This window comes from Geotrypetes seraphini, chromosome 9 (genome assembly GCF_902459505.1).
Source record: "Geotrypetes seraphini chromosome 9, aGeoSer1.1, whole genome shotgun sequence".
NCBI lineage: Eukaryota > Metazoa > Chordata > Amphibia > Gymnophiona > Dermophiidae > Geotrypetes > Geotrypetes seraphini.
Genome location: NC_047092.1, coordinates 67,401,592 through 67,428,571, shown reverse-complemented (window position 1 = coordinate 67,428,571; position 26,980 = coordinate 67,401,592). Strand labels below are relative to the sequence as shown.

The following is a 26,980-nucleotide window of genomic DNA, read 5'->3' as shown; positions in this document are numbered from 1 at the left end:
TCACTCACGGACCCGCACCGACGCTGTTTGCAGTGTCTTGGTCCTGACCACATTCCGAAATCGTGCAGGCCTTGCTCTACCCTTACGGCACGCTCTTTCAAACGGCGTTGCCTATTGTGGGAGTCGATGTTCAAGATGGACGCAGCTAAGGATCCTTCAGCTTCTACTTCATCTGATACCTCCCCGGTTCGTGCGAAACCGGTATCGACCCCTCCTGCATCGAGTGTGGTGAAACCGGCATAGTTCATCCCGACACCATCCACGAGCTCGACGTCGGTGCCTGCCCCGGTCTCCTCGGTTCAGGTACCTCTTCCTTCCACAGTACCACCAGTGGTCATCAAAGTGCCGAAAGCTACCAAGCAGAAGCACTCGACCTCGAAGGAACGCGATGACCGTGCAGGAGGACCCCCTTTCGGTGCGGATCCCTCCTTATCGGCTTCGCTACGGTTCATGCTGGAAGCTCAATTCGTTGAGCTCATGCAGACCATCGGACCCGGGCTCATCGCTGCCATACAGGGTGACCTCCCGGTACCGGTCCAAAGGGGCGGTCCGCCCCCTCCCCCTCCCCCACGCCGTTCGACATCGACAACCGACGAGGACGAACGGGGGAGGGCGGCGATGCCCATGCGGCAAGCCTCACTTACTGATATGCCGCCATTAGAGCCCATTACGCCTCCGCGCCAACATGGGTCCAGACCTCCGATCGATAATCAAAGCCCTGGGCATAGTCAGGAAGAGTTCTTCCGCACTCCTTACCAGACTTGGGTAGCATCGCAAGAACCTGCATCGCAACCCCAGTTGCGATCCACCGCTTCCAGCCCTGTCCATCACTTGGGGGCCTCGGGAGACCATGCGATGCACAGACGATCCCGATCTCCGTCCCGCCACCGAGAGGGACATCGATCCAGACACTCATCTTGGCACTCTTCACGCCATTCGGAGGTGTCACCGCAGAAAAAACTGCAACGTATGGGATACTCCTCAGATGTATCCCCGCCGGAGGGACCGGAGTACGAGGAACCACCCGTACCCGATTCTCCTTGCCATTCCCCGATGTCCATGGACCCGGAGGCCTCTTCCTCCTCCAGCCCGTCTCACAAACCGACGCTGGCGGATCAATTGTCTTTCTCATCATTCCTCCGACAAATGGCGGATGATCTGGATGTGACTCTTGACACGGGCTCCCGATACTCCAAAGAGTATCTGGATACCATGCATTTGCCTAACCCTCCAACGGAGTCACTTCGGCTCCCTCTGCATAAATTGCTGGATCAGACCTTCATGCAGTGTTTTGAAACACCGTACTCCATACCGGCGATTCCCAGCAAACTCGATGCTCGATACCGCATCGTGCACCATAAAGGGTTCGAGGGCCCTCAACTCTCTCACCAATCCCTACTGGTCGAGAACTCTCTTAAACGCTCTCATCCCTCTCAGGTCTACGCCTCTGTACCGCCGGGCCGAGAGGGGAGAACGATGGACAAATTTGGTAGAAAATTCTATCAAAACTCCATGATGGCGTCACGGGTGCTGAACTACAATTTCTTTTTCTCTTCCTACCTGGAGTTCTTCTTGCCGGTGCTCCGCAAGTTCACTCCTTTCATAGACACCCAAGCTCGATTCGAGTTCGAGGAAGTGGTAGCCTCCCTCTCCCAGTTACGCCTCCAGCTGATGCAATCCTCCTTCGATGCATTCGAACTCTCGGCACGTGCTGCCGCAAGCGCGGTAGCCATGCGTCGCCTGGCATGGCTCCGTACAATCGATATGGATCCCAACCTCCAAGACAGACTCGCCAACGTACCATGTGCGGGAGCTGATCTGTTCGATGAGTCTATCGAAACTGTTACCAAGAAGCTGTCGGATCACGAAAAATCTTTTCAATCCATCCTGCGGCCCAAACCCAAACCTCAACAGTCTCGACCTTCCAGGCCACCCCTGATTTACCAGCGGCGTTACATGCCTCGACAAACGCCTGCTGCGAGGCAACCTGCGAAGAGACAACCTCCCCAGAAGTCTCAGCAAAAACCCCAGCCACCGGCTGCACCTAAGGCTACCCAGCCCTTTTGACTCCCTTCCTGGGAGCATAACCGACACCGTTCTGCAACCCTCAGCCTCTCCCATAGGGGGCCGCCTCCATCTTTTTTACCATCGATGGGAGGCCATAACCACGGACCTATGGGTCCTTACCATCATAAGAGACGGATACTCTCTTCACTTCCATCGGGTTCCCCCGGACCATCCTCCAAGAGAGTATCCTTCAAGCTCGACACAGACCGCCCTTCTTCTTCAGGAAGTCCAAACCTTACTTCAGCTTCGGGCCGTCGAGCCGGTCCCGTCAGACCAATTGAACCGAGGGTTTTACTCCCGGTACTTCCTCGTCCCGAAGAAAACGGGCGACCTGCGACCCATTTTAGACCTTCGGGCCCTCAACAAGTTTCTGGTCAAAGAGAAGTTTCGTATGCTGACTCTGGCTTCTCTATACCCCCTCCTCGAGCAGAACGACTGGTTATGCTCCCTGGATCTCAAGGAGGCCTACACTCACATCCCCATTCACCCGGCCTCCCGAAAGTTCTTCAGATTTCGGGTGGGAAATCTGCATCTACAGTATCAAGTGCTACCATTCGGCCTCTCTTCGTCCCCCAGAGTCTTCACAAAGTGCCTGGTGGTAGTGGCCGCGGCACTCCAGGACAGGGGTCTACAGGTGTTCCCATACCTCGACGACTGGCTCATCAAGGCCCCGTCAGCCCCAGAGGTCACTTCGGCGGTCTTGGCTACAACCTACTTCCTCCAGAATTTGGGCTTCGAGATCAACTTTTCCAAGTCTCATCTACAACCCACCCAGTCCCTCCCCTTCATCGGGGCAGTCCTGGACACCATTCGACTCCGAGCATTCCTGCCTCTTCAACGCATGGAGGCTCTTCTTCATCTCTGCCAGTCGGTGTCTACTCGCCAAACCCTACCGGCGAGACAACTGATGGTGCTCCTGGGCCACATGGCCTCCACAGTACATGTGACACCCTTTGCCAGACTCCATCTCAGAATCCCCCAGTGGACCCTGGCATCACAGTGGAATCAGACGTCCGATCCACTAACCAAACACATCGTAGTCGCACCTGCTCTTCGGCAGTCTCTACTTTGGTGGATGACCTCTTCGAATCTATCCAGAGGTTTGCTGTTGCACTCTCCCCCCCATCAGAAAGTTCTCACAACCGATTCGTCGAACTATGCATGGGGAGCCCACCTGGATGGTCTCCGCACCCAAGGATTCTGGACCAGTGCGGACAGACTACATCAAATCAATCTATTGGAGCTCAGAGCCATCTTCAATGCTCTCCAAGCTTTCCAACACCTACTTCACGACATGGTGATCCTCATTCGCACAGACAATCAGGCCGCCATGTATTATATCAACAAGCAAGGAGGCACGGGCTCGGCCCTCCTTTGCCAGGAAGCTCTACGAGTCTGGGACTGGGCGGTGCGCCACAACGCCTTCCTCAGAGCTGTCTACATTCAGGGGAAGAACAACGTCTTAGCAGACAACCTAAGTCGTCTTCTACAACCTCACGAATGGACTCTCCATTCCAGCCCCCTTCACCAAATCTTCACACAGTGGGGGACGCCTCAGATAGACCTCTTTGCGGCTCCCCACAACTCCAAACTGCCTCAGTTTTGCTCCAGGATCTACACTCCTCATCGCCTCGAGGCAGATGCTTTTCTACTGGACTGGGGGAAACGATTTCTATATGCGTTCCCACCATTCCCGCTGATCCAGAAGACTCTGGTCAAGCTGAAACTCGAACAGGCCACCATGATTCTAATAGCCCCTCGGTGGCCCAGACAACCTTGGTTCTCCCTTCTACTCCAACTCAGCAGCAGGGAACCAGTACCACTTCCAGTGTTTCCTTCACTACTTACTCAACATCAAGGATCACTACTTCATCCCAACCTGCAGTCTCTCCACCTGACAGCTTGGTTCCTCTCAACGTAACCCCTCACCAATTCTCACAAGAAGTGAGGGAGGTCTTGGAGGCTTCCAGGAAGCCCGCCACTCGACAATGCTACTCCCAGAAATGGACTAGATTCTCCTCATGGTGTGTTTCTAAATCAAAGGAACCTCAGCGAGCTTCCTTATCCTCCGTGCTGGACTATCTCCTACACCTATCTCAATCTGGGCTCAAGTCTACATCCATACGAGTCCACCTGAGCGCTATTGCGGCTTTCCACCAGCCTCTACAAGGGAAACCCCTCTCGGCCCATCCGGTGGTCGCCAGATTTATGAAAGGACTCTTTCATGTTAACCCTCCTCTCAAACCACCCCCAGTAGTTTGGGATCTCAATGTAGTCCTTTCCCGTCTCATGAAGCCCCCGTTTGAACCACTCAACAGGGCTCCTCTTAAGTATCTCACCTGGAAAGTGCTTTTTCTTGTAGCCCTTACGTCCGCTCGCAGAGTCAGCGAACTCCAGGCATTGATGGCGGATCCACCATTCACAGTATTCCATCATGACAAGGTGGTCCTCCGCACTCACCCGAAATTCCTGCCTAAAGTGGTCTCCGAATTTCATCTCAACCAATCCATCGTACTTCCAGTATTCTTTCCTAAGCCCCATTCTCACCACGGAGAATCGGCCCTTCACACTCTAGACTGTAAACGTGCTTTGGCTTTCTACCTGGATCGTACCAAGCCACACAGAACCACTCCTCAACTTTTTGTCTCCTTCGATCCTAATAAGTTGGGAAGACCCGTATCAAAGCGCACCATCTCTAATTGGATGGCGGCTTGTATCTCTTTCTGCTATGCCCAGGCGGGATTATCACTCCCCTGTAAGGTCACAGCCCATAAGGTCAGAGCAATGGCAGCCTCAGTAGCATTCCTCAGATCAACACCAATTGAGAGAGGGTGCAGAGACGAGCAACAAAACTGGTGAAGGGTATGGAGAAACTGGAATACGAGGACAGACTTATAACACTAGGATTGTTCTCCCTTGAGAAAAGGAGACTGCGTGGGGATATGATCGAGACCTTCAAAATACTGAAAGGAATCGACAAAATAGAGCAGAGAAGATTATTTACATTGTCCAATTTGACACGGACTAGAGGACATGTAATGAAGCTAAGGGGGGACAGGTTCAGGACTAATGTCAGGAAGTTCTGCTTCACTCAGAGAGTGGTTGACACCTGGAATGCCCTCCCAGAGGAGATTATGACGGAATCGACCGTCCTAGGCTTCAAGAGCAAACTAGATGCAAATCTCCTTAAGAGAGGCATATAAGGATATGGTGGACTATAAATTAATCAGAATGTATGCCAAACAAATTGAATATAAGTTTCAGTAGCTGGACCTTGTTCACACCACATTTAACTGAAGACCTTCAAGCTACACACTCTCAATAACAACACACATGAAAAATAATATAGACATAAAATAACGGAGAAAAATGAACCTCAATTGTGAGAGGCCAGGACTACACAAGTGCCTGAACCAACTCACATCATCACGGGTTCATAAAAAAACTCCGTGTACATTTAAATAATTTTCATTCATACGTTTTATCAAAAACTCTTTTTTCTTTTTCAAACTTTTTCGTGTGAGCTTAGTCAGTAATATTACTAATCTATCTTTAAGTGTGAACCGGAACCAAGCTAACCAAAAATTCTTTCTTATGAGGGCAACAGCTCAACTTCACAGGTGTAAGCAATTGTAGAAGCCTGAAAATACTGCCAATATTAAGAGCAAAAAACATTCACTCATCTGAAAAAAAGATGGTTCTGACGATTCTTCAGATCGTGTCCCAACAGAAAAGTCCTTCTGTTTCTCCTACAAGGCTACTTCAGGGGAGTATTGCATTATCCAGAATTTTCACCTCTACCAATATAGTCCATATAAAGCTGGCTCCTCTCCAAAATGGTTCTGGGACTGTGAGACGCGCCCGGCTCGAACAAAAAGCCGAACGAACCGGGCGTCATGACGTCATCACGAAAAACGTGATGCGTGATAAGCTAAACACCAGCCAATCAAATATCTCATATTCTGTTTCCCAATCTTCAAAATGTGCCACGAAAACAGAAATAAAACAGAAAAAACAGAAAAAAAACAGACCCGGGATTCAAACACTTCATAAAAATGGTTGCCATTCATGTACAGTATTCAAACCCTCAGGTTCTAATGTTCGCAATCGGTTGATCCACTGCTGCTCTTTCTGCCACAGTACTCTTCTTGTATCACCTCTCCTTAAAGATGTCATTAATTTTTCTATCACATAACATTTCAAATTTTCGAACTTATGATTTTGTTGAACACAATGAGTGACTATAGGGGCCGTTAACTTACTAGTATTCAGGCAACTTTTGTGTTCCGTCATTCTTACTGTCAGCGTTCGTGAGGTTTGGCCCACGTATAACAAGTCACATGGGCACTGAAGAACATATATAATGTTTGTTGATTGACAAGTGGAGGTGTGACGTAAACTATAACTCTTACCAGTTCTCGGATTAACAAACATAGAAGTTGTAACCATTATATTACAATTGGAACAATGGCCACACGGACCATGTCCAAGTACCATATCCGTATTCTGTGGATCAAAATTTTCTTTGGATGTGTGACATAACCAATCACTTAAATTTCTGTTTCTTGATTGAGAGAAAATAAATTTCTTTTCAGCAAAACATGGAAGGGTTTTTAATAATGGTAAATGCTTCTTGTATTTTCTAATAATCTGCTGAGACATGCGGGTTTGTTTTATGACACATGGAATTAATTTTTCTTCTACTTGAGGTCTATTGTATTCCAATAATACTTCTCTCGGATTGTGCAAAGCTCTTTTTTTTGCTTTTTATTATTATTAGCAGCAGATTATTAGAAAATACAAGAAGCATTTACCATTATTAAAAACCCTTCCATGTTTTGCTGAAAAGAAATTTATTTTCTCTCAATCAAGAAACAGAAATTTAAGTGATTGGTTATGTCACACATCCAAAGAAAATTTTGATCCACAGAATACGGATATGGTACTTGGACATGGTCCGTGTGGCCATTGTTCCAATTGTAATATAATGGTTACAACTTCTATGTTTGTTAATCCGAGAACTGGTAAGAGTTATAGTTTACGTCACACCTCCACTTGTCAATCAACAAACATTATATATGTTCTTCAGTGCCCATGTGACTTGTTATACGTGGGCCAAACCTCACGAACGCTGACAGTAAGAATGACGGAACACAAAAGTTGCCTGAATACTAGTAAGTTAACGGCCCCTATAGTCACTCATTGTGTTCAACAAAATCATAAGTTCGAAAATTTGAAATGTTATGTGATAGAAAAATTAATGACATCTTTAAGGAGAGGTGATACAAGAAGAGTACTGTGGCAGAAAGAGCAGCAGTGGATCAACCGATTGCGAACATTAGAACCTGAGGGTTTGAATACTGTACATGAATGGCAACCATTTTTATGAAGTGTTTGAATCCCGGGTCTGTTTTTTTCTGTTTTTTCTGTTTTATTTCTGTTTTCGTGGCACATTTTGAAGATTGGGAAACAGAATATGAGATATTTGATTGGCTGGTGTTTAGCTTATCACGCATCACGTTTTTCGTGATGACGTCATGACGCCCGGTTCGTTCGGCTTTTTGTTCGAGCCGGGCGCGTCTCACAGTCCCAGAACCATTTTGGAGAGGAGCCAGCTTTATATGGACTATATTGGTAGAGGTGAAAATTCTGGATAATGCAATACTCCCCTGAAGTAGCCTTGTAGGAGAAACAGAAGGACTTTTCTGTTGGGACACGATCTGAAGAATCGTCAGAACCATCTTTTTTTCAGATGAGTGAATGTTTTTTGCTCTTAATATTGGCAGTATTTTCAGGCTTCTACAATTGCTTACACCTGTGAAGTTGAGCTGTTGCCCTCATAAGAAAGAATTTTTGGTTAGCTTGGTTCCGGTTCACACTTAAAGATAGATTAGTAATATTACTGACTAAGCTCACACGAAAAAGTTTGAAAAAGAAAAAAGAGTTTTTGATAAAACGTATGAATGAAAATTATTTAAATGTACACGGAGTTTTTTTATGAACCCGTGATGATGTGAGTTGGTTCAGGCACTTGTGTAGTCCTGGCCTCTCACAATTGAGGTTCATTTTTCTCCGTTGTTTTATGTCTATATTATTTTTCATGTGTGTTGTTATTGAGAGTGTGTAGCTTGAAGGTCTTCAGTTAAATGTGGTGTGAACAAGGTCCAGCTACTGAAACTTATATTCAATTTGTTTGGCATACATTCTGATTTATTTAATTGAATCTCCTGTTACATTTAGTTGTACAACTCGGACTATAAATTAAGCCAGGTGTACACCTGGCAGGGCCTCCGCGTGTGCGGATCGCCGGACTTGATGGACCGAAGGTCTGATCCGGAGAAGGCAGTTCTTATGTTCTTATGTTCTTATGTAAGGCTGCCACTTGGTCCTTGGTTCACACTTTCACCTCACATTATTGTCTGGATACTTTCTCCAGACGGGATGGACAGTTTGGCCAAACAGTGTTGAAAAATTTATTCTCTTAAGACGCCAACTCCCCCTCCATCCCACTGAGGTTAGCTTGGAGGTCACCCACTAGTGAGAATACCTGCCTGCTTGTCCTGGGATAAAGCAATGTTACTTACCGTAACAGTTGTTATCCAGGGACAGCAGGCAGCTATTCTCACGTCCCACCCACCTCCCCTGGGTTGGCTTCTCAGGCTAGCTACCTGAACTGAGGAGACACGCCCGGCTCTCCGGGCGGGAAGGCACCGGCGCATGCGCGGTGTGGGCATCTCGAAACTTTTAAGTTTCTACAAGCAACACGTGCTTGTGAGACGTCCGTATCGGGCTCTGTCTGATGACATCACCCACTAGTGAGAATAGCTGCCTGCTGTCCCTGGATAACAACTGTTACGGTAAGTAACATTGCTTTCATGTCAATACTCCTCTCAAACCGCCTCCAGTGGTTTGGGATCTAAATGTTGTCCTTTCTCAGCTTATGAAACCTCCTTTTGAGCCTCTGAGCAAGGCTCCACTAAAGTTTCTCACTTGGAAAGTGGTTTTTCTGGTGGCCCTCACATCTGCTCGCAGGGTCAGTGAGCTTCAGGCCTTGGTGGCGGACCCACCTTTCACAGTATTTCATCATGACAAGGTGGTCCTCCGCACTCACCCGAAATTCCTGCCTAAAGTGGTCTCTGAATTTCACCTCAACCAATCCATTGTGCTTCCAGTGTTCTTTCCAAAGCCTCATTCTCATCCTGGAGAATCAGCTCTTCACACTCTGGACTGTAAACATGCTTTGGCTTTCTACTTGGATCGCACCAAACCACACAGAACTGCTCCTCAACTTTTCGTCTCCTTTGATCCAAACAAGTTGGGACGACCTATATCGAAGCGCACCATCTCCAACTGAATGGCGGCTTGTATCTCTTTCTGCTATGCCCAGGCTGGATTACCCCTTCCCTGTATGGTCACAGCCCATAAGGTCAGAGCAATGGCAGCCTCTGTAGCCTTCCTCAGATCGACACCGATTAAGGAGATTTGTAAGGCTGCCACTTGGTCCTCGGTTCATACATTCACCTCTCATTATTGTCTGGATACTTTCTCCAGAAGGGATGGACAGTTTGGCCAAACAGTGTTACAAAATTTATTCTCCTAAGTTGCCAACTCTCCCACCATCCTATTGAGGTTAGCTTGGAGGTCACCCATTAGTGAGAATACCTGCCTGCTTGTCCTGGGATAAAGCAATGTTACTTACCGTAACAGTTGTTATCCAGGGACAGCAGGCAGCTATTCTCACGTCCCACCCACCTCCCCTGGGTTGGCTTCTCTGCTAGCTACCTGAACTGAGGAGAGACGCCCGGAGCATCGGGCGGGAAGGCACTGGCGCATGCGCGGTGCGGGCATCTCGAAACTTCTGAGTTTCTTCAAGCAAGACATGCTTGCAAGATGTCCGTATCGGGGCTCTGTCGGATGACATCACCCACTAGTGAGAATAGCTGCCTGCTGTCCCTGGATAACAACTGTTACGGTAAGTAACATTGCTGTATAGCACTCATGGAACCGGCATAACTAAGGGGAAATACCTTGATAAAGCCCCCTGGACGAAACATAGCCTATGCTGGATGAAGATCCCCTGATGTGCTTCATAAAAGAGAGGAGTATTGGAATTAAATATAGAGTTAAAGAAAAAACTATATATATATATATATAAAATTATAAAAAATAGACCGATGAAGATTTTGGTGCTAATGAAATCTACACACAGTTTGCACTGCAGAGGTCTTAAAATGGGTTAAAATTAAAAATATCTAAGGTTTCTTGTGGGTTTTGATATCAGATAATAAAACCTTAGAAAAATATCATTTTATTGCCTATGCTGGATGAAGATCCCCTGATGTGCTTCATAAAAGAGAGGAGTATTGGAATTAAATATAGAGTGCCTCCCAGCACACCCCTCCCATCAAAGCAGCCCCCTTTCCCCTCCTGTGAGAATGTTTACCTGCATGGTCCATCTGCAGCACCCTCCAGCCGTTCCTCTGAGCTGAAACTCCTTCACTCGACTCCCGCCTACACTTTTTTGAAGATGCACGCCATCCCCGTGGTCTGGCCAGCTCCCCTAGTCCCTTGCCGCCGCCATCCCCTTCCCTTCCCACGGTCGACAAACCTCTTGGCTCCAGCAGCGGCCGCAGCACTGTAAACACGCTGCTTCGCGGCCTCTACTGCCTTGATTTGCTCTTCCGTGTCCCTGATGACATCATCAGAGACGCGGCAGAGCAAATCGGGGCAGTAGAGGCCGCGAAGCAGTGTGTTTACAGTGCTGCGGCCGCTGCTGGAGCCAAGAAGTTTGTCGACCGTGGGAAGGGAAGGGGGTGGTGGCGGCAAGGGACTAGGGGAGCTGGCCAGACCACGGGGATGGCGTGCATCTTCAAAAAAGTGTAGGCGGGAGTCGAGTGAAGGAGTTTCAGCTCAGAGGAACGGCTGGAGGGTGCTGCAGATGGACCATGCAGGTAAACATTCTCACAGGAGGGGAAAGGGGGCTGCTTTGATGGGAGGGGTGTGCTGGGAGGCAGATCATTTTGCTTAGGGGGGGAAGACAGAAGGGGGGCCACAGAGAGATAGGGAAGAACTGGAGCGGGAGAGGGAAAGGGGCCTGCTTTGGGGGAGGGGTGTGCTTGGAGGCAGACAGCTTTGCTTGGGAGGGGAAACAGAAGGGGGGCCACGGAGACACTGTCAGGGAGGAATTGGAGGGGTAGAGGGAAAGGGGTCTGCTTTGGGGGAGGGGTGTGCTGGGAGTCAGACAGCTTTGCTTGGGGGGGGAGACAGAAGGAGGGCCAAGGAGAGACAGTCAGGGAGGAACTGGAGGGGCAGAGGGAAAGGGGTCTGCTTTGGGGGAGGGGTGTGCTGGGAGATAGATAGCTTTGCTTGGAGGGAGACAAAATGGGGGGCCACGGAGAGACAGGGAGGAATTGGAGGGGTAGAGGGAAAGGGGTCTGCTTTGGGGGAGGGGTGTGCTGGGAGGCAGACAGCTTTGCTTGGGAGGGGAGACAGAAGGGGGGCCATGGAGACACTGTCAGGGAGGAATTGGAGGGGTAGAGGGAAAGGGGGCTGCTTCGGGAGAAGGGCTTTGCTGGGAGGCAGATCGTTTTGCTTAGGTGGGGGAAGATAGAAGGAGGGCCACGGAGAGACAGTTAGGGAGGAACTGGAGGGAGAGGGAAAGGGGCTACTTTCTAGCACCCGTTAATGTAACGGGCTTGAACACTAGTTCAGATATATTTTATTGAGCACATCAAGAATACCAAACAGAGATACAAAACGAACTGCAAACAAGCTCAAATTTTGATATTACAGAACCCAGTCTCCACACTTCTCCTCCTCCTGAGCAACCCCACCCCGGCCCCCCAACCAATCCCCCAAAACATCACCCCATGTCTTCCTTCCAAGTACAACAGCAGTACAAAGAAAATACAAAGGAAATCAGGCATGCCAACAGCAACAAGGTGAAACAGAAAACATGGAGTCAACAGTTAAGTAAATGGCTGCGAGCCAAAGGAGTCATGGTAGTCCAAAAGGGTTCCCAAATGCGTTGAAAGGTGCATCCTGAGAGAGAGGAAAAGTCCATCACATCTCTCCGTTCCCACATCAAGAGAGTAATCATCCGACAGCGCCAAATGGAGTAGTCCGGCGCGTCACCCTCAAGCCATTTCAGCAAGATACATTTCAAGGCAACTAGGACAGTCCACTTAAGGAAAGCAGCAGCACCCCTTGTGCGAGGGAAATAATGGGGAACAGCTCCAAATAAGAACAAAGGCGAGTGTTGAATTGTAATGTTCCAAATGCGCTCTACAAAAACAAATATGGTATTCCCAAAAATGTTGAACATTAGGGCAAGTCCAGAACATATGTCCCAAGCCCACATCAGGAGTCTGGCATCGAGGACAGGCAGCATTCTCACGAAAGCCAGAGAGAGAAGCCCTCTTAGGAGAAATGTACAAACAGAAGACCAACTTATAATGTTGGTCCCAAAAGGTGGTATATTTTCGAAAGGAAGGCAACCTACGAACAGCCTGCAAAAGCACATCATCAGGCAGCTCTACTGCAAGGTCACGAGCCCAAGCATCCCGTAATTTAGAATGGTCAAACAAGGGGGACTCATCCTTCAAATGGCGATGATGGAATTTAAGGGAAACAGGAAGTTGGGAACCAATTATAAAAGCCGTAGACAACATCTCTTGGCAAGAGGCCTGCAAAGAACTAGAGGGTAAAGAAGAAATTAATGTTGAATTTGCATATTAGCAAAATAATCAGTGAGTGGGAGATCAAATTCGTCCCGCAGCTGTGCAAAGGACTTAATTTTGCCATCATCATCAACCAACTGAAACACATAATGAATGCCCCTTGTTTCCCACCGAGCAAAACTCGGCCCATCTATCCTGGGGAGAAAGGAATTATTAAAGCAGATAGGCAAAAAAGGAGTTATAGAAGCAGATAGAGAGTAATATTTACAGACCCAGCGCCAAAATTTTCGCAAGGGATGGTGGAGCACCTTCATAGAGAGAGGCTCACGCAAAGAAGAAGGAATAGAATGAAGATATGTGAGTAGAATGAAAACAGGAAAGTTCCAAAGAGGTGTTGGTGAATACAGAAGTACCCCTGAAAAAAATCATTGATGTGGCGCATGCCACATCCAATAGTCAGATAACGAAGGTTCAACAAACCCAGGCCCCCCTTGTACCATGGAGCTGCCGCCCATTTGTAAGGCAGGCGAGGCCGCTTCCCAGTCCAAAGAAATCTCTGAACCAAGCGTTCCAGTCAGCGTTCATCCCGAGAAGTCAAATAAAGAGGAAGGACCTGAAAAACATATAATCAACACGGGACAATGAGCATGTTATAAAGATGCACCCTACCCAAAAGTGAAAAGGGAAGAGTTCACCAAAGCTGTAGTTTATTTTGAAGGGCCTGGAGCAACGGTTCCACATTCAAACGATACAGACTAGATAAGTCCAAAAGAATGAAGACCCCCCAAATATTTCAATGTAGAGTCGGCCCACACGAAGAGGAAAGACATCCCTCCATGTGGTACGTAACTCAGGGGAAGAAGGCAAGGCAAAGGACTTATCCAAATTAAGAGAAAGACCAGAATAAAAGCCAAATTCAGAAATGAGGTCCAATGCAGTTAAGGAATCTTCAGGCCTAGTAAGAATCAAAAACATGTCATCCGCATAGGCTAGGGTCTTTAACTCTACCCCTTCAACACAAACGCTCTGTACCTCAGCAAACCCCCGAAGAGTGCAAAATAACGATTTTAAAGAAAGTAGAAAAAGTAATGGGGAAAGGGGGCATCCCTGCCGGGTACCACAAAGGATAGGGAAGGAATCCGTTTGTATCCCATTAACCAAAAGAGAAGCCCTCGGGTTAGAGTAGAGAGAACATATTGCATTTAGATAAAAGCCACTCAACCCCACATGTTCCAGGGTGCGAAACAAGAAGGACCAATGGACACTATCAAAGGCTTTAGAAGCATCTAAACTGACAAAGCTGGAATGTGATGAGATTGACAATGGGCTAGAGCAAAAGGAACCTTGCGAACATTACAAACTGATTGACGTCTCCGGACAAAACCAACTTGATCCTCATGAATGATCTTGGGGAGATGCGGAGCGAGACGGTCAGCCAACATGCAAGAGAGGAGCTTAAGATCCACGTTGATTAAGGAGATAGGATGATAGGAATCCGGGCGTCAGCCTCCTTACCAGGCTTCAGCAACATTGAGATAAGGGATTCATTAGCATAGCGCGGAAATGATCCCTGAGCAATAGCAGTATTGAAATAAGCCAAGGGACCACAGAAATGGGAAGAAAGAAGACAATAAAAGTCTCCCGAAAAGCCATCCAGACCCAGGGCTCTACCGAAGCCAAGAGCTTTGATAGCGGATTCCAATTCTGCCGCTCTAAATGGACTATTGAGAGAAGACACTACATCCTCCAACAGGCAAGGAAGTCCAGAGGACTGAAGATAGTCTGTCAGCAATTCCGGAGAGACATCATCGGGGGCATCATATAATTGTCTAAAAAAATCAAAAAGGATTGCAGAGATGTCAGCCGTACTGGTCACCGTACCCCCACTCTGGGTCTGAAAAGACAAGATCGGTTTCTTGCAGGACTCCACTAGAGAGCTGCACGGGAACGGGGATGATGGGAATCCCGCGGGTTCCCCCTTTGGGTCACGGGGATCCCATGGGGATGCCCCCTAGGGTCACGGCTCACGGGGATCCCGTGGGGACGCCCCCTAGGGTCGCGGGGATCCCATGGGGACGCCTCCGAGGGTCGCGGGGTTGGATCGCAGTGCACGACTCGAGCCGCGAGGGTAGTCTCCTTCTCCGCCCTGCCGCAGCACACAGCCGACCGGAAGTCTTCCCGATGTTAGCGCTGACGTCGGAGGGAGGGCTTAAGCAAAGCCCTTCTTTCCTCCGATGTCAGCGCTGACATCGGGAAGACTTCCGGTCGGCTGTGTGCGGTAGGGCAGGTAGGGAGAAGGCAATGGCGTATGAAAGAGGGGGGGGGGGGGCGATCCGCCCCGGGGAATGTGCACAGCCGGTCAGGTCCCCCGATTGACCGACAACAGTCCCGGCCGACAAATCTCCCTACCCTGTAGCCGCGAACAGCAGCTTCAATACTTCAGCTGCTGTAAGAAGGTAATTTAGATTCGCGACTACAGGACAGGGAGATTTGTCCGACCGGGCCTGTTCTGTTGTTAGTCGGGTGGGGAAGCGCCACAAAGGTAAGGGGCAGGGAGGGAGAAAGGAAGGAAAGGTGGAGTGGAGAAAAAAAGACGCGTAAGGGAAATGGGTAAAACTGAGGGGGGAGAAGGCCGCTGAAAGCACTTGGGAAGACAGAGGAGAAGGACGCTGAAAGCACATGGGGAAGACGGGGGAGAAGGACGCTGAAAAGCACATGGGGAAGACGGGGGGGGGGGGGGGAGAAGGACGCTGAAAGGACATGGGGAAGGACACTGAAAGGACATGGGGAAGACAGAGGGGGGAGAAGGACGCTGAAAAGCACATGGGGAAGACGGAGGGGAGAAGGACGCTGAAAGGACATGGGGAAGACGGGGAGGACACTGAAAGGACATGGGGAAGATAGAGGGGGGAGAAGGACGCTGAAAAGACATGGGGAAGACAGGGGGGGGAGAAGGACGCTGAAAGGACATGGAGAAGGCAGAGGGGGGAGAAGGATGCTGCCTGACAGGACATGGGGAAGATGGGGGGGGGGGAGAAGGACGCTGAAAGGAAATGGGGAAGAGAGAGTGGGGAGAAGACGCTGGCAGGGAAGAAGACAGAGATGCCAGACTATGGGGGGAGCGGAGGGAAGAAGATGGGTGCCAGACCAATTTGGGAGGGGGGAGAAAGGGAGAGGCACAGTAACAGAACAAATGGAAGACACAGAGAGAAGAGAGACAGTGGATGGAAGGAATTGAATGAGAACATGAAGAAAGCAGAAACCAGGCAACAAAGGTAGGAAAAAAATTCTTTATTTTTTTTTTTGCTTCAGGATAAAGTAGTATATTAGTTGTGTTGATAAAAATTTATAAACATTAGAAGCTCTGGTAGAAAGTTTACAAAGTATGTATTCTTCCCAATTAATATTTCCAAATTAATTGTCGTTTTGCTTATTTTTAAATGGGTTTCTACCAGAGCCTTTAATTCAGTAGCATAATTAAATGAAATAACTATTTCTATAGTTTATAGGGATGGGCGGGGACGTAGGGGATTCCTCGCGGGGACGTAGGGGACGGGTGGGAGTCCTCACGGGGACGGGTGGGATTTCTGTCTCCGCGCAACTCTCTAGACTCCACCTTTACCAAGCCTGCCATAAGGCGCCCGGGCTTGTTGCCAAAATGATGGAATCTATGTTTATGAAAAGCCACCCTTTTCTGAGAATGGGAATGAAGTAATGAATTAAGAGCCTCTTTAGTAGACAAATAGCGTTCTCTAGCCTCCCTCAAAGGATTCGAATGAAACGACCGCTTAGCTACATGTAAGGCCCATTCTAAAGTAACGATACCTTGGTGAATACGTTTGTTGCGAGCACTCAGAAAGGAAATGATATGTCCCTGAATCGCTGTCTTGGTGGCCTCCCAAAACAAAATAGGATCATCCAAATGGGGCGCATTATTAGCAGAATAATCCATTGGGCCTGCAAAAAGGTTTGAAATTCCTTATCCTGAGCAAGATAGAACTGAAAACGCCAAAAAGATGTCCGAAGATATGTTGCGTTCAGATGAATATCAACCCAAATCGGGTGTGGTCAGAAATATTCAGGGGACCAATCTTGGTCGATACAACCGAAGAGAACAGAGTCGATGAGAGAAAAATATGGTCTATCCGAGACCAGGTACTATGGGCCCGAGAAAGGCGAGTATAGTCATGAACTTCAAGATGAAGAAGACGCCAAGGGTCCACCACTGAGAGAGTATCACAGAAGTCAGTAAGAAGACGACCCTTAGCTCCCAAAGAGGCTATAGAAGTACCGGATTTATCCAAAACAGGGTCCATCACTAAATTAAATTCTCCCAAAATAAGAAGTGGATCCCTAGAGAAACGAAAGCAAAGTTGAAGCAACAATTGCAAAAAAGCCAATTCTGACGAGTTAGGGCCGTAGCCCACCAGTAATAGATAGGATCGATCACCCAAAGTCAGGCACAAGAGCAGATAACTACCATCAACAGCTTTATCCAGAACCTGCACTCCAAGAGGCGAGGACTTACGGACCAACACAGCTATTCCACCATGGCGGCCCTGAGAGGAAGCAAAATACACCTTCCCCACCCAGGAACGACCCAACTTAAGATATTCTGCGTCAGTCAGTCGAGTTTCCTGTAAACAAGCAATATCCGAACGATAACGCTGTAGAGCAACCAATATTTTGGACCGCTTGATTGGTGACGTAATGCCCCTGACATTCCAGGAGGTAAGCCTAAAGGGAGTACTCGGGTCAGAAAGTCAGGAAAGAAGAAAAATAGAGAAGAAAGATGAAAAAGTATGAGACTATCCCAGGAGCCCAGCCACTCCCCAGAGCAGTGTTGCCAAACATATGGCAGAGCCTGAAAAGTTGAACAAAAGCATTGTGGGATCCTAAGAAACTGAATACATATACCAAAGGAGGACCCCCACCCCCCAAAACCCAACCCACTCCCACCCATACTCCACCCTCACCCTCCCAAACCAATCCCCCCCATAATCCCAACCACCGTTTCACACCCCGTCCCACGAACGTGGAGCGGAGAGGGAGTCATGCTATGACATGAACAGGGCCCTTCGTCCCCCAACCACAGCCACCCCAGACACTAACAACCAGAATCAAATCTGAAACAAGAACCCCACACTCACATGTGCACTGAATCAGCCATTCTACTCACTCACCCACCAGACCTCCCAAGAAAATCCCAAAGCTTCAACAAAACCAAAACAAGAGTGGAGACTAAGGTGCAATGTCACCAAAAGGCCTCCAGAAGCTACCAGAGCCCTCCAAAAAGCCCAGCTGGGCACAATCTCCAAACCTCACATGCATCCCTCAAAATCCACACACAGTGGCCAAACATACATGCCCAAGACTATACAGTTTAAAATCCACTCAGACTCAAGAAAGGAACACCTTTCAAGCAAGTAGATAGTGGATAGACAGTAGAGATTCCCCCCTCCCCCCCAGTGAAACCAAACCCCAACCTAGCATACCCAAACAATCAACCCCCAGACTCAATCAAAACCCCACAAACACACCGCAAGCACTATGAAAACAACAAAGCCCCTAAACAAGTCAGTTCAGTGAGGGCTCCAGGAAACCAAGGGCGCCCTCACTCCACCAAACTGTCAGGCACCGAAGGGACTGCATCTAGGTAGGGCCACTTCCAATAGAGCACACAGCAACCACCCGGGAGGAGAAGGAAACAGCTCCCTCAAGGTAGAACCCCCAGAAAGAAGGGCCAACCAACAATCCAGGAGAACGAAATCCTCAAAAAATATATTTGTGTTTATAGGACCACTGAATTTGGGATTTGCTTTGTACCACTGAGCAAGTCATCCAGTCGTTAAGTAATCAACCAGTTCATCAGTGGTGTAATTTCATCTGTCTTGATCACTGATGTTTCTCAAATACAACCCATATCTAATGAGATCCCTGACAGTTGGTAGTTCAGCTACAGGTAGTTCTCTGCCTGATTTCACCAAATAATGTAAATGAGTCCAAACTTGCAGTCTTGTTTTGGACATTTTCAATATTAGATTATCTCTATGACAACACTATGTTGAAAACCTGTGCATGCAAAAATGAAACTGTTAGTGTCAGTATGGGTGTATAAGTAAAATAAATTGCTTTGCATAGTAATGTCATTTGTGCTTCAATAATCAAACACATAAAAACTATAATCAGAGGAATTAAACATATTTCAGTAATTTGTATATTTTTACATAATTTCCTAGAAATTCCAAGTAGGTAAATAACATATTACACAAAATTTAAAGCTAGTTGTTGATTTTCCACATGAAATGTACCATTTTTTTTTTTTTTTACTATTGCTTTTTAAAATGATAACATCTTCAAAATTGACACACACTAATGTCCATGAATTCATATTTCACTACTTTCTGGAAAAGAACTTCTGATATGACAGTAGGCTTGGTCAGTCTATCCTCCAGAATTTCTTTGGTAGCTGTAGAGGTGTGAAAGGCTAAAAGAGAGAAGAGAGGAGGCAGGAAGTTGAAGTCTGAGTTTGAAATCCAACCTCATTCCCCCTTTGGCTTATTTTCTTCATTTCCAGGCTGTCATTTTTAAGAAAAAGAAAGAGAGCTAGATGCTCGTTGCAGCACCAATTGTGATTGTTGTTTTTCCCCTTTTGCTGTTGAAGGCAGCATGTAGGAAGGGAATCTCATTTGTTTGTACTTGGAGAAAACTAGTTTACTTAACCATAGTAGGTGTTTTCAATGGATAGCGGGGTATGAGTTTGTACATTCTCGTTCCTCTGAGAGTAGTATTCTATTCTAAGCTTTAATAGTGCTTTAGGGTGGTCTCTGAATCGTAGGAAGGGAGGCTTCTGGTTTCATCTAAATTGAAGCTTTCCCTTGCTGAATTCTGTCAGTGACATCACCTATCTTTGAAGACTGGTATTCTGCTATCCACGAAGAACATCTGATGCAGGTAAGTAACTGGGCCATATCTGGGAACACCTCGTATTAGATGTTTGTCTAGTGAAGGTCTAAATCTCTGATAGTAAATTGAGTCATAGATGTATTTCTATACCGTACTTTTGCAGCCAATGTTGATAAATGGTTAGGCCAAATTTTGGTGTACACCCACATACTGTGCTGTAGAACAGTTTCCATTTCAATTATAACCATTTCTAATCACTGAACTTACACAAAAAAATATAAAATATTAAAATAACATTTTTTTTTTTTAAAATGATAGAAGCAGTGCTTGTAAAGGATCATTGTACACAGCATTTTGTAAGACGTTCAAGATACAACATAGTAAGTTTATTTTTCATTATAAGCATGCTGTTTCTTTACCATATTTGGTGAATATTCTTTCTTAAACTCTATAGTCCTGTATATTTTTGCATATGAAGTAGAATTTGAATAACTGTTTAAGTAAGGGATCTCAAAGTCCCTCCTTGAGGGCCGCAATCCAGTCGGGTTTTCAGGATTTCCCCAATGAATATGCATGCACATAGATCTCATGTATATTCATTGGGGAAATCCTGAAAACCCGACTGGATTGCGGCCCTCAAGGAGGGGCTTTGAGACCCATGGTTTAAGTGTTCCCCAATGTGAAAAAAAAATGTTTGATTTATTATTTAATGTTATTTTGGAGAACTCATACTAATTTAGGGAAAGGGTTTGGGATTTGTATACCACCTTTTTATAGTTTTACAACCACACTCATAGCGGTTTAGTACCCTTTTGTTTGGTTGCAAAATTATTCAAAATTTGGTTATTTTGAAATTAGACCATCACACCTTTAAAAAAAAGAAGGGGGTGGGGTTCTGTTGTATGGCTGATTGTTGATAACATGAAAATTCACTCTTTAATATAAAATAATGGATGATAGTGGAAAAAGTTCATCTGCTCTATCTAGCACGCTCATTTATTTTAGTTTCCATTGCCAAAGATTATCTTATCTTTTAGCCTGTTGTAATGTGAACAAGGGTGGGCCAGAGCTCTGATAAATGGAACCATACAGTGGGTTAAATATGAGCGCAATAATAATTCTGTTATTTCCCTTCCAGATTCCATAATCTAGGTATTTAAGCTCTTTCCACAATCTGGTAGTTGCAGAAATACAAACACTTTTCTGAGCGCATGCTCCTCCCCCTTAGAGCTAGAGCCATCTGAAGTTTCAGTTTCTGTAAGCAATTCATGCAGAAGTCTTTTGGTCTGGTCTGCTTCTTTTTCTTATTTTGTTACTTAAAGTTTATCTATTTTAGTGACTTCAGTGCCTTGAGACCTCTTTCTGGTGGTTCCCTGCTGGAGGAAAGGACACAGGCCTGCGGAGCTGGACTGCTGCTTCATGGAGAAACTTTGGTGGATTTGTGGAGCTAGCCTGCTCTCTGCCACTATTCTTGGACTTGGGGTCCATTCCCCTGGAAGTTCACTTGCCCTCTGACTATGTCATAGGTTTAAGTGCAGGCTGTATGCGCCTGGAGTGAAACTTCCCTGGGTTTCAGGACGCAGGCTGCGTTTCCTGATTGTGTGGAGAAGATGCGTTGGGGTGGAGGTTACAGTCAGTGTACGGCTGACTGGCAGTTCGAAGATCTTCAAGTCTAGTCATTTTGGAGCTGTTTCTGAGGCAGAAAATCATTTTCCTCCATTCAGCTGCTGTGTAAAAGAGCTGACAAGGCTGGCACTGCAGAGCCATGAATAAACCTCCATTATTTCATATGAGAACTTCAGGGGTGGTTTGTAAAATGTGTTAAAACTCATTTTTCATAGTTTCTGAGGGTAGGGTTCAGGTCCACTGACAAGACAGGGAAGATGGTGAGCAGGATTAACTGGAAACAATCCACAGGTACATATAATCCCACCATAGAATGTATTGATAGGAGAAGGGTAAAGGGTCTCAGAAACCTACTTGACCAGAAACACCAAGGTATGATGTCAAGACTGAATGGTTGAAAGTCTCATTCATTAACCCCTATTTCCACCTTCTGATGCTAAACTGAAATCTTACTGTCAAGAATATATTTATATCGCTGACTCCCACTGAAGGTGGTTCAGGAGCTGCTCAATTGTTACTGAAGGGGGATTCTCTGGTCGCCGCAAGGCTCCTGCGGCACTTCTCCCTCTCCTCTTCGGCATTGAGGTAAGTCTCAGTCAAAACTGAGAAACAAAAAAGCAGATAAATTTTCAAAATTGTAGCAAATGCTCCAGGGTAGCCTTCCCGTGTTCAGCCACTCACAGCCATCTTGGATCAGCCAAACAACAATACTTATGATTTTAAAGTGAGGCTTGTGCAGATGAGGATGGAGCTTGCAGGAATGGGCAGGGACAGGAAAAGATCTCACTATTTAACTTATTTGTAAATGATCTGGAAATTGGAATCATGAGTGAGGTGATTAAATTTGCAGATGACATTAAACAGTTCCAAGTTGTTAAAACACACACAGATTGTGAAAAATTGCAGGCAGACCATAGGAAATTGGAAGACTGGGCATCCAAGTGGCAGATGAAATTTAATGTGGACAAATGCAAAGTGATTCACATTGGGAAGAATAACCCAAATTACAGTTACTGGATGCTGGGGTCCACCTTGGGGATTAGCACCCCCAAAAAGGGATCTAGGTGTCATTGTAGACAATACGATGAAACCTGCCCAATGTGTTGCAGCGGCCAAAAAAGCAAACAAGATGCTAGGAATTATTAAAAAAGGTATTGTTGACAAAGACTAAGAATGTTATAATGCCTCTGTATCACTCCATGGTGCAATCTCACCTGGAGTATTGCATTCAATTCTGGTCTCCTTATCTCAAGATGATAAAGGGGATGGAACTCCTTTCGTATCAGGAAAGACTAAAAAGTTTAGTTCTCTTCAGCTTGGAAAAGAGACGGCTGACGGGAGATATGATTGAAATCTACAAAATCCTGAGTGGAGTAGAACGGGTACAAGTGGATCAATTTTTCACGTTGTCAAAAATTGCAAAGACTAGGAGACACTCAAAGTTACAGGGAAATACTTTCAAAACCAATAGGAGGAAATTTTTTTTTCACTCTGAGAATAGTTAAGCTCTGGAATGCATTGTCAGAGGTTGTAGTAAGAGCAGGTAGTGTAGCTGGTTTTAAGAATGGTTTGGACATTTCCTGGAGGAAGGGTCTATAGTCTTGTTATTGAGAAAGACATAGGGGAAGCCACTGCTTGCCCTGGATCGGTAGCAGGGAATGTTGGTACTGTTTGGGATTTGGCCAGGTACTAATGACCTAAATTGACTACCATGAGAACAAGCTACTGGGCTTGATGGATCTTTGGTCTGACCCAGTAAGGCTGTTCTTATGAGGTCTGTCGGTACCAAATCCCAGACTCCTCAACGTAAATCCTCCTCGAGGCACTCAAGACATCAATCCCCATTGTCTTTATCATCAGATTGGTACCGACACAGGCATCACCATCAGACTCCTGTCTCTCCATCATCTTATAGAGAATCATTGGGTATGCCTGAGTATGATACTGATATTTTTCACCATAATATCACTGAGCCAGAGCCTGATTTATCAGCTCCAGAGTCATGTGGCTTACCTTCTGACTCATCACCTCCTGAACCTAGATGTCTTTCTTCTGCAGAAGGTCTATCCTTTACCAAATATATACGACAATTGGGGAAGGCCTTTTCTATCCACATGTAATCAGATACAGAACCAAGGGCAGAACTTCTAGAAGCCTTAGGTTTTGATGAACTCCCTGTGGACCTCCTTAAGCTGCCTTTTCATTATCTCATGAAGGATACGATGCTTAAAAACTGGGAGACGCCTTTAACTTTGCCAACAGCTCCCAAGAGAATAGATACTCTTTATAGAGTTCAGTCTTGCCCTGGTTTTGACTGGCCGAAGTTACAACACCAATCCTTACTAGTGGAATCCGCCTTGAAGAAGTCTTCTAGCACTTGAATATATACTAGTGCATCTCTGAGCAGGGAAGGCTGCACTCTTGATAAGTTCAGGGGGCATCTTTCCCAGGATTCCATGCTCACTAGTAGGGCACTAAGTTATACTTTTCATATGTCTTTCCACTTGAAACAGCTCACTAAATCTCTTTCAGACTTTGAACAATTTATCTCGTCTGACTGTCTTGAATAATTTCAGGAGGTAACACACAATTTATTTCAAATGCACAAGTTCAAGACTCGTTATGTTTGTACTTTTGAAGTGACATCTCAAGCGTCAGCCATGTCGATTGCCATGAGACAGCTGGCTTGGCTCTGAGTCTCTAACCTTGATGTTAGCATTCAAGAACTTAGCCAATATTCCCTGTTAGGGGGTGGAATTGTTTGGAGAGAAAATAGAGGTGGCCACTCAAAAGCTAACTGCACATGAGCAGAGCATATCAATCTTTGCCTTTGCTAAGTTGTCTAAGACTCAACCGTCCAAGTCTTATTTCAGACAAAGTTACCAACCATATAAGGGGTGTTATCCTGCTGCTTCTGCGTCTAATCCTCCTCCACCGAAGAAGCAAAGACAACATTTCCAAAGCAAAGACAACATTTCCAGAAACTGACTCAGCCTTTTTGTTGTGCTTCTAGAGAGCATAGCCACCACTTCTCCATTGATCCCTCCTTCTCTCCCTGTTGGAGGTCAACTTCAATCCTTTCATCAACGCTGGACTCTAATTACCACCGACTCTTGGGTCCTCCAAATTATACAGAAGGGTTATTCCCTACGGTTTCTACACAACCCTCCAGACAATCCTCCAAGAGAGTCCTCTTTAAATTTCCAGCAGACCCCTCTTCTTCTTCAAGAAATAAAGGCTCTTCTGGAACTCAACGCAATAAAACCAGTACTCCCATCACAAAGAAATCAGGAATTTTTTTCCAGATTCTTCCTTATCTCGAAGAAGATAGAAGGTCTTTGACCAAGATCTCAACAAATATTTATTCAGAGACGTTTTGCATGCTATCTATAGCAACCTTATATTCTCTACTTAACAGGGATAAGTGGCTATGCTCTCTAGACCTCAAAAAGACCACACACATCCCCATACACAGAAAATTTCTTTGATTTTGTGTGGGTCACCTTCATCTCCAATACATAGTGCTACTATTTGGCCTGGCCTCCTCTCCCAGATTATTCACCAAATGCCTCATGATGGTAGCAGCAGTTCTCTGTTCTTAAGGTTTTCAAGTCTTTCCTTACATGGACGATTGACTTATCAAGGACTCTTCACCATAAAGCGTCCAAGTGGCTTCAAAGGCTACAGTCGCCCTTCTGGAGCTTCTCGGATTTGAAATCAATTATCCAAAGTCACATCTTCATCCTACTGAGGTACTAGAATTTTTAGAAGCAGTACTTGACACATCCTGTCTGTGGGCATTTCTACCTCAACAGAGACAAACGTGATGTCCTACTAAATCTATTAGCAAAGGATCTGCAAGCTGAAATAAGTTTTTAAATTTTTCCATTCAGGAAACCCACTCTGAATAGCCTGCTTCAACTGCAACCATCTATATTGTTGAGACTTTAAAATGCCAAATGAATGCTGCAGTTGTGAAAACTCAAGCAGTTTACCATTAGATATAACGTCATCTAATGTCCTAATATTTGCCTGCATCCAATTCTTCCAAGCGATCCCAGCACTGCCTATTTGAATCTTGGAGTTTAACCATAAGGACTGTAAAGTAGAATAGAATAGATAATTCTAAATCTAATAGATGTTGGCATTGTCATATTGATATAGGGACTTTGGATCATCTGATATATTTTTGTCCATTGATACTTAGTTTTTAGAAGTCAATTTGGGGACAAATTAATCTTATTCTTGAAGCATCTATCCCCTTGCATATGAGGCGATAATATGTGGAACGATTCTCCATGTTAAACCCACTTTAGATAAAAATAAAAGTCGTTTTTTAATGATTTTGACAGGAATAGAGGTTCAAATGATTACATACAATTGGAAAAATTATGATAGGATTAATTTAAATTTTTGGTGGGCAACTGTGTGTACAATGTATAAATACGAAAGGATAATGGCAGAACGTTTAGGTACTAGCAAGTCCTTTAATGAGGTATGGGGTCCATTGACTAATTTTATTACGTTATAATTAAAATTATGATTCTCTTTCCCCCCCCCCCCCCCCCCCGTTAGATTCCTTTACACATCCAGGGAGGGTGGGGGGGTGGAATATTTATTTGGAAGAGTAAAATTAATTCTTTTTTATTATATTGTTAGTATAATATATAATTTTATTGTTTATAATTAGGATAAGAAGGGGATAAAAAATTGTTTAATGTAATAATTGTGATGATTACAATGTATTTTCATACAGTTTTTCTGATTTTCAATTGTATACATTATAAAGTTTGAAATGTCAATAAAGGTTTACAAAAAAAAAAAAAACAGAGACAAACGATGCTATTTCAACTATGCGCTCAGGTGTCCACTCTTCAGAAGATTTCAACAAAACAGTTGATGTGCCTTCTAGGTCACATGGCATCTACAGTACACATGGGGCCTTTTGCTTGACTTCATCTCAGATCTGCCCAATGGACTCTAGCATTTCAATGGTCTCAAGCGACGGATCCACTTTCTCATCAAATCAAGGTCTCCTCACCTTTCTGTTACTGTCTGCAATGGTAGTTACATCCAGTATCCAGGGGGCTACTCTTTCATGTACCTCCACATCAACAAGTGCTGACAGCGGATGCCTCCATGTATGCATGGGGAGTGCATCTCAATGGTCTCCAGACTCAAGGGGCCTGCTGTTCCTTCACGTCAATCTTCTGGAACTCCAATTTATCCGTAATGCTCTCAAAACTTTCCAGGATTGTCTTCTCAACCAAATCCTGCTTGTCAGAACGGACAATCAAGTAGCTATGTACTACATCAACAAACAGGGAGGCATGCTGTCTCATCCCCTTTGTCAGGAAGCTCTCCATATATGGAACTGGGCAATTACACGAAACATTTTTCTCAAGGCTGCCTATGTTCAGGGCAAGCAGAATGCTTTAGCGGACAAGCTTAGTAGATTTCTTCAACCACACGAGTGGACTCTAAATTCCAAAATCCAATGCCATATTTTTTCCCTCTGGGGGACTCCACAAATAGACCTGTTTGCGTCTCCCACCAATCACAAGTTACCACACTTTTGCTCCAGACAGTTCTTCCCACATTGTCTGGAAGTGGATTCATTTCTTCTGGATTGGTCACACAAGTTCATCTACACTTTTCCACCAATTCCTCTGATTCTCAAGACATTGTTCAAGCACAAGAGG

At 45.7% G+C, this 26,980-nt stretch overlaps 1 protein-coding gene across 5 annotated transcripts in view; it reads left to right on the top strand.

Moving 5' to 3' along the window:
* SCAF11 (SR-related CTD associated factor 11) overlaps positions 1-26,980 on the top strand; it is a 543,954-nt gene that overhangs the window by 229,947 nt on the left and 287,027 nt on the right. For all 5 annotated transcript variants that reach the window (XM_033958790.1, XM_033958787.1, XM_033958788.1 and 2 more), the window contains one exon: positions 19,971-20,032. In XM_033958790.1, coding sequence (XP_033814681.1) covers positions 19,971-20,032 — 62 coding nt within the window. The remainder of the gene's footprint in view (positions 1-19,970; positions 20,033-26,980) is intronic.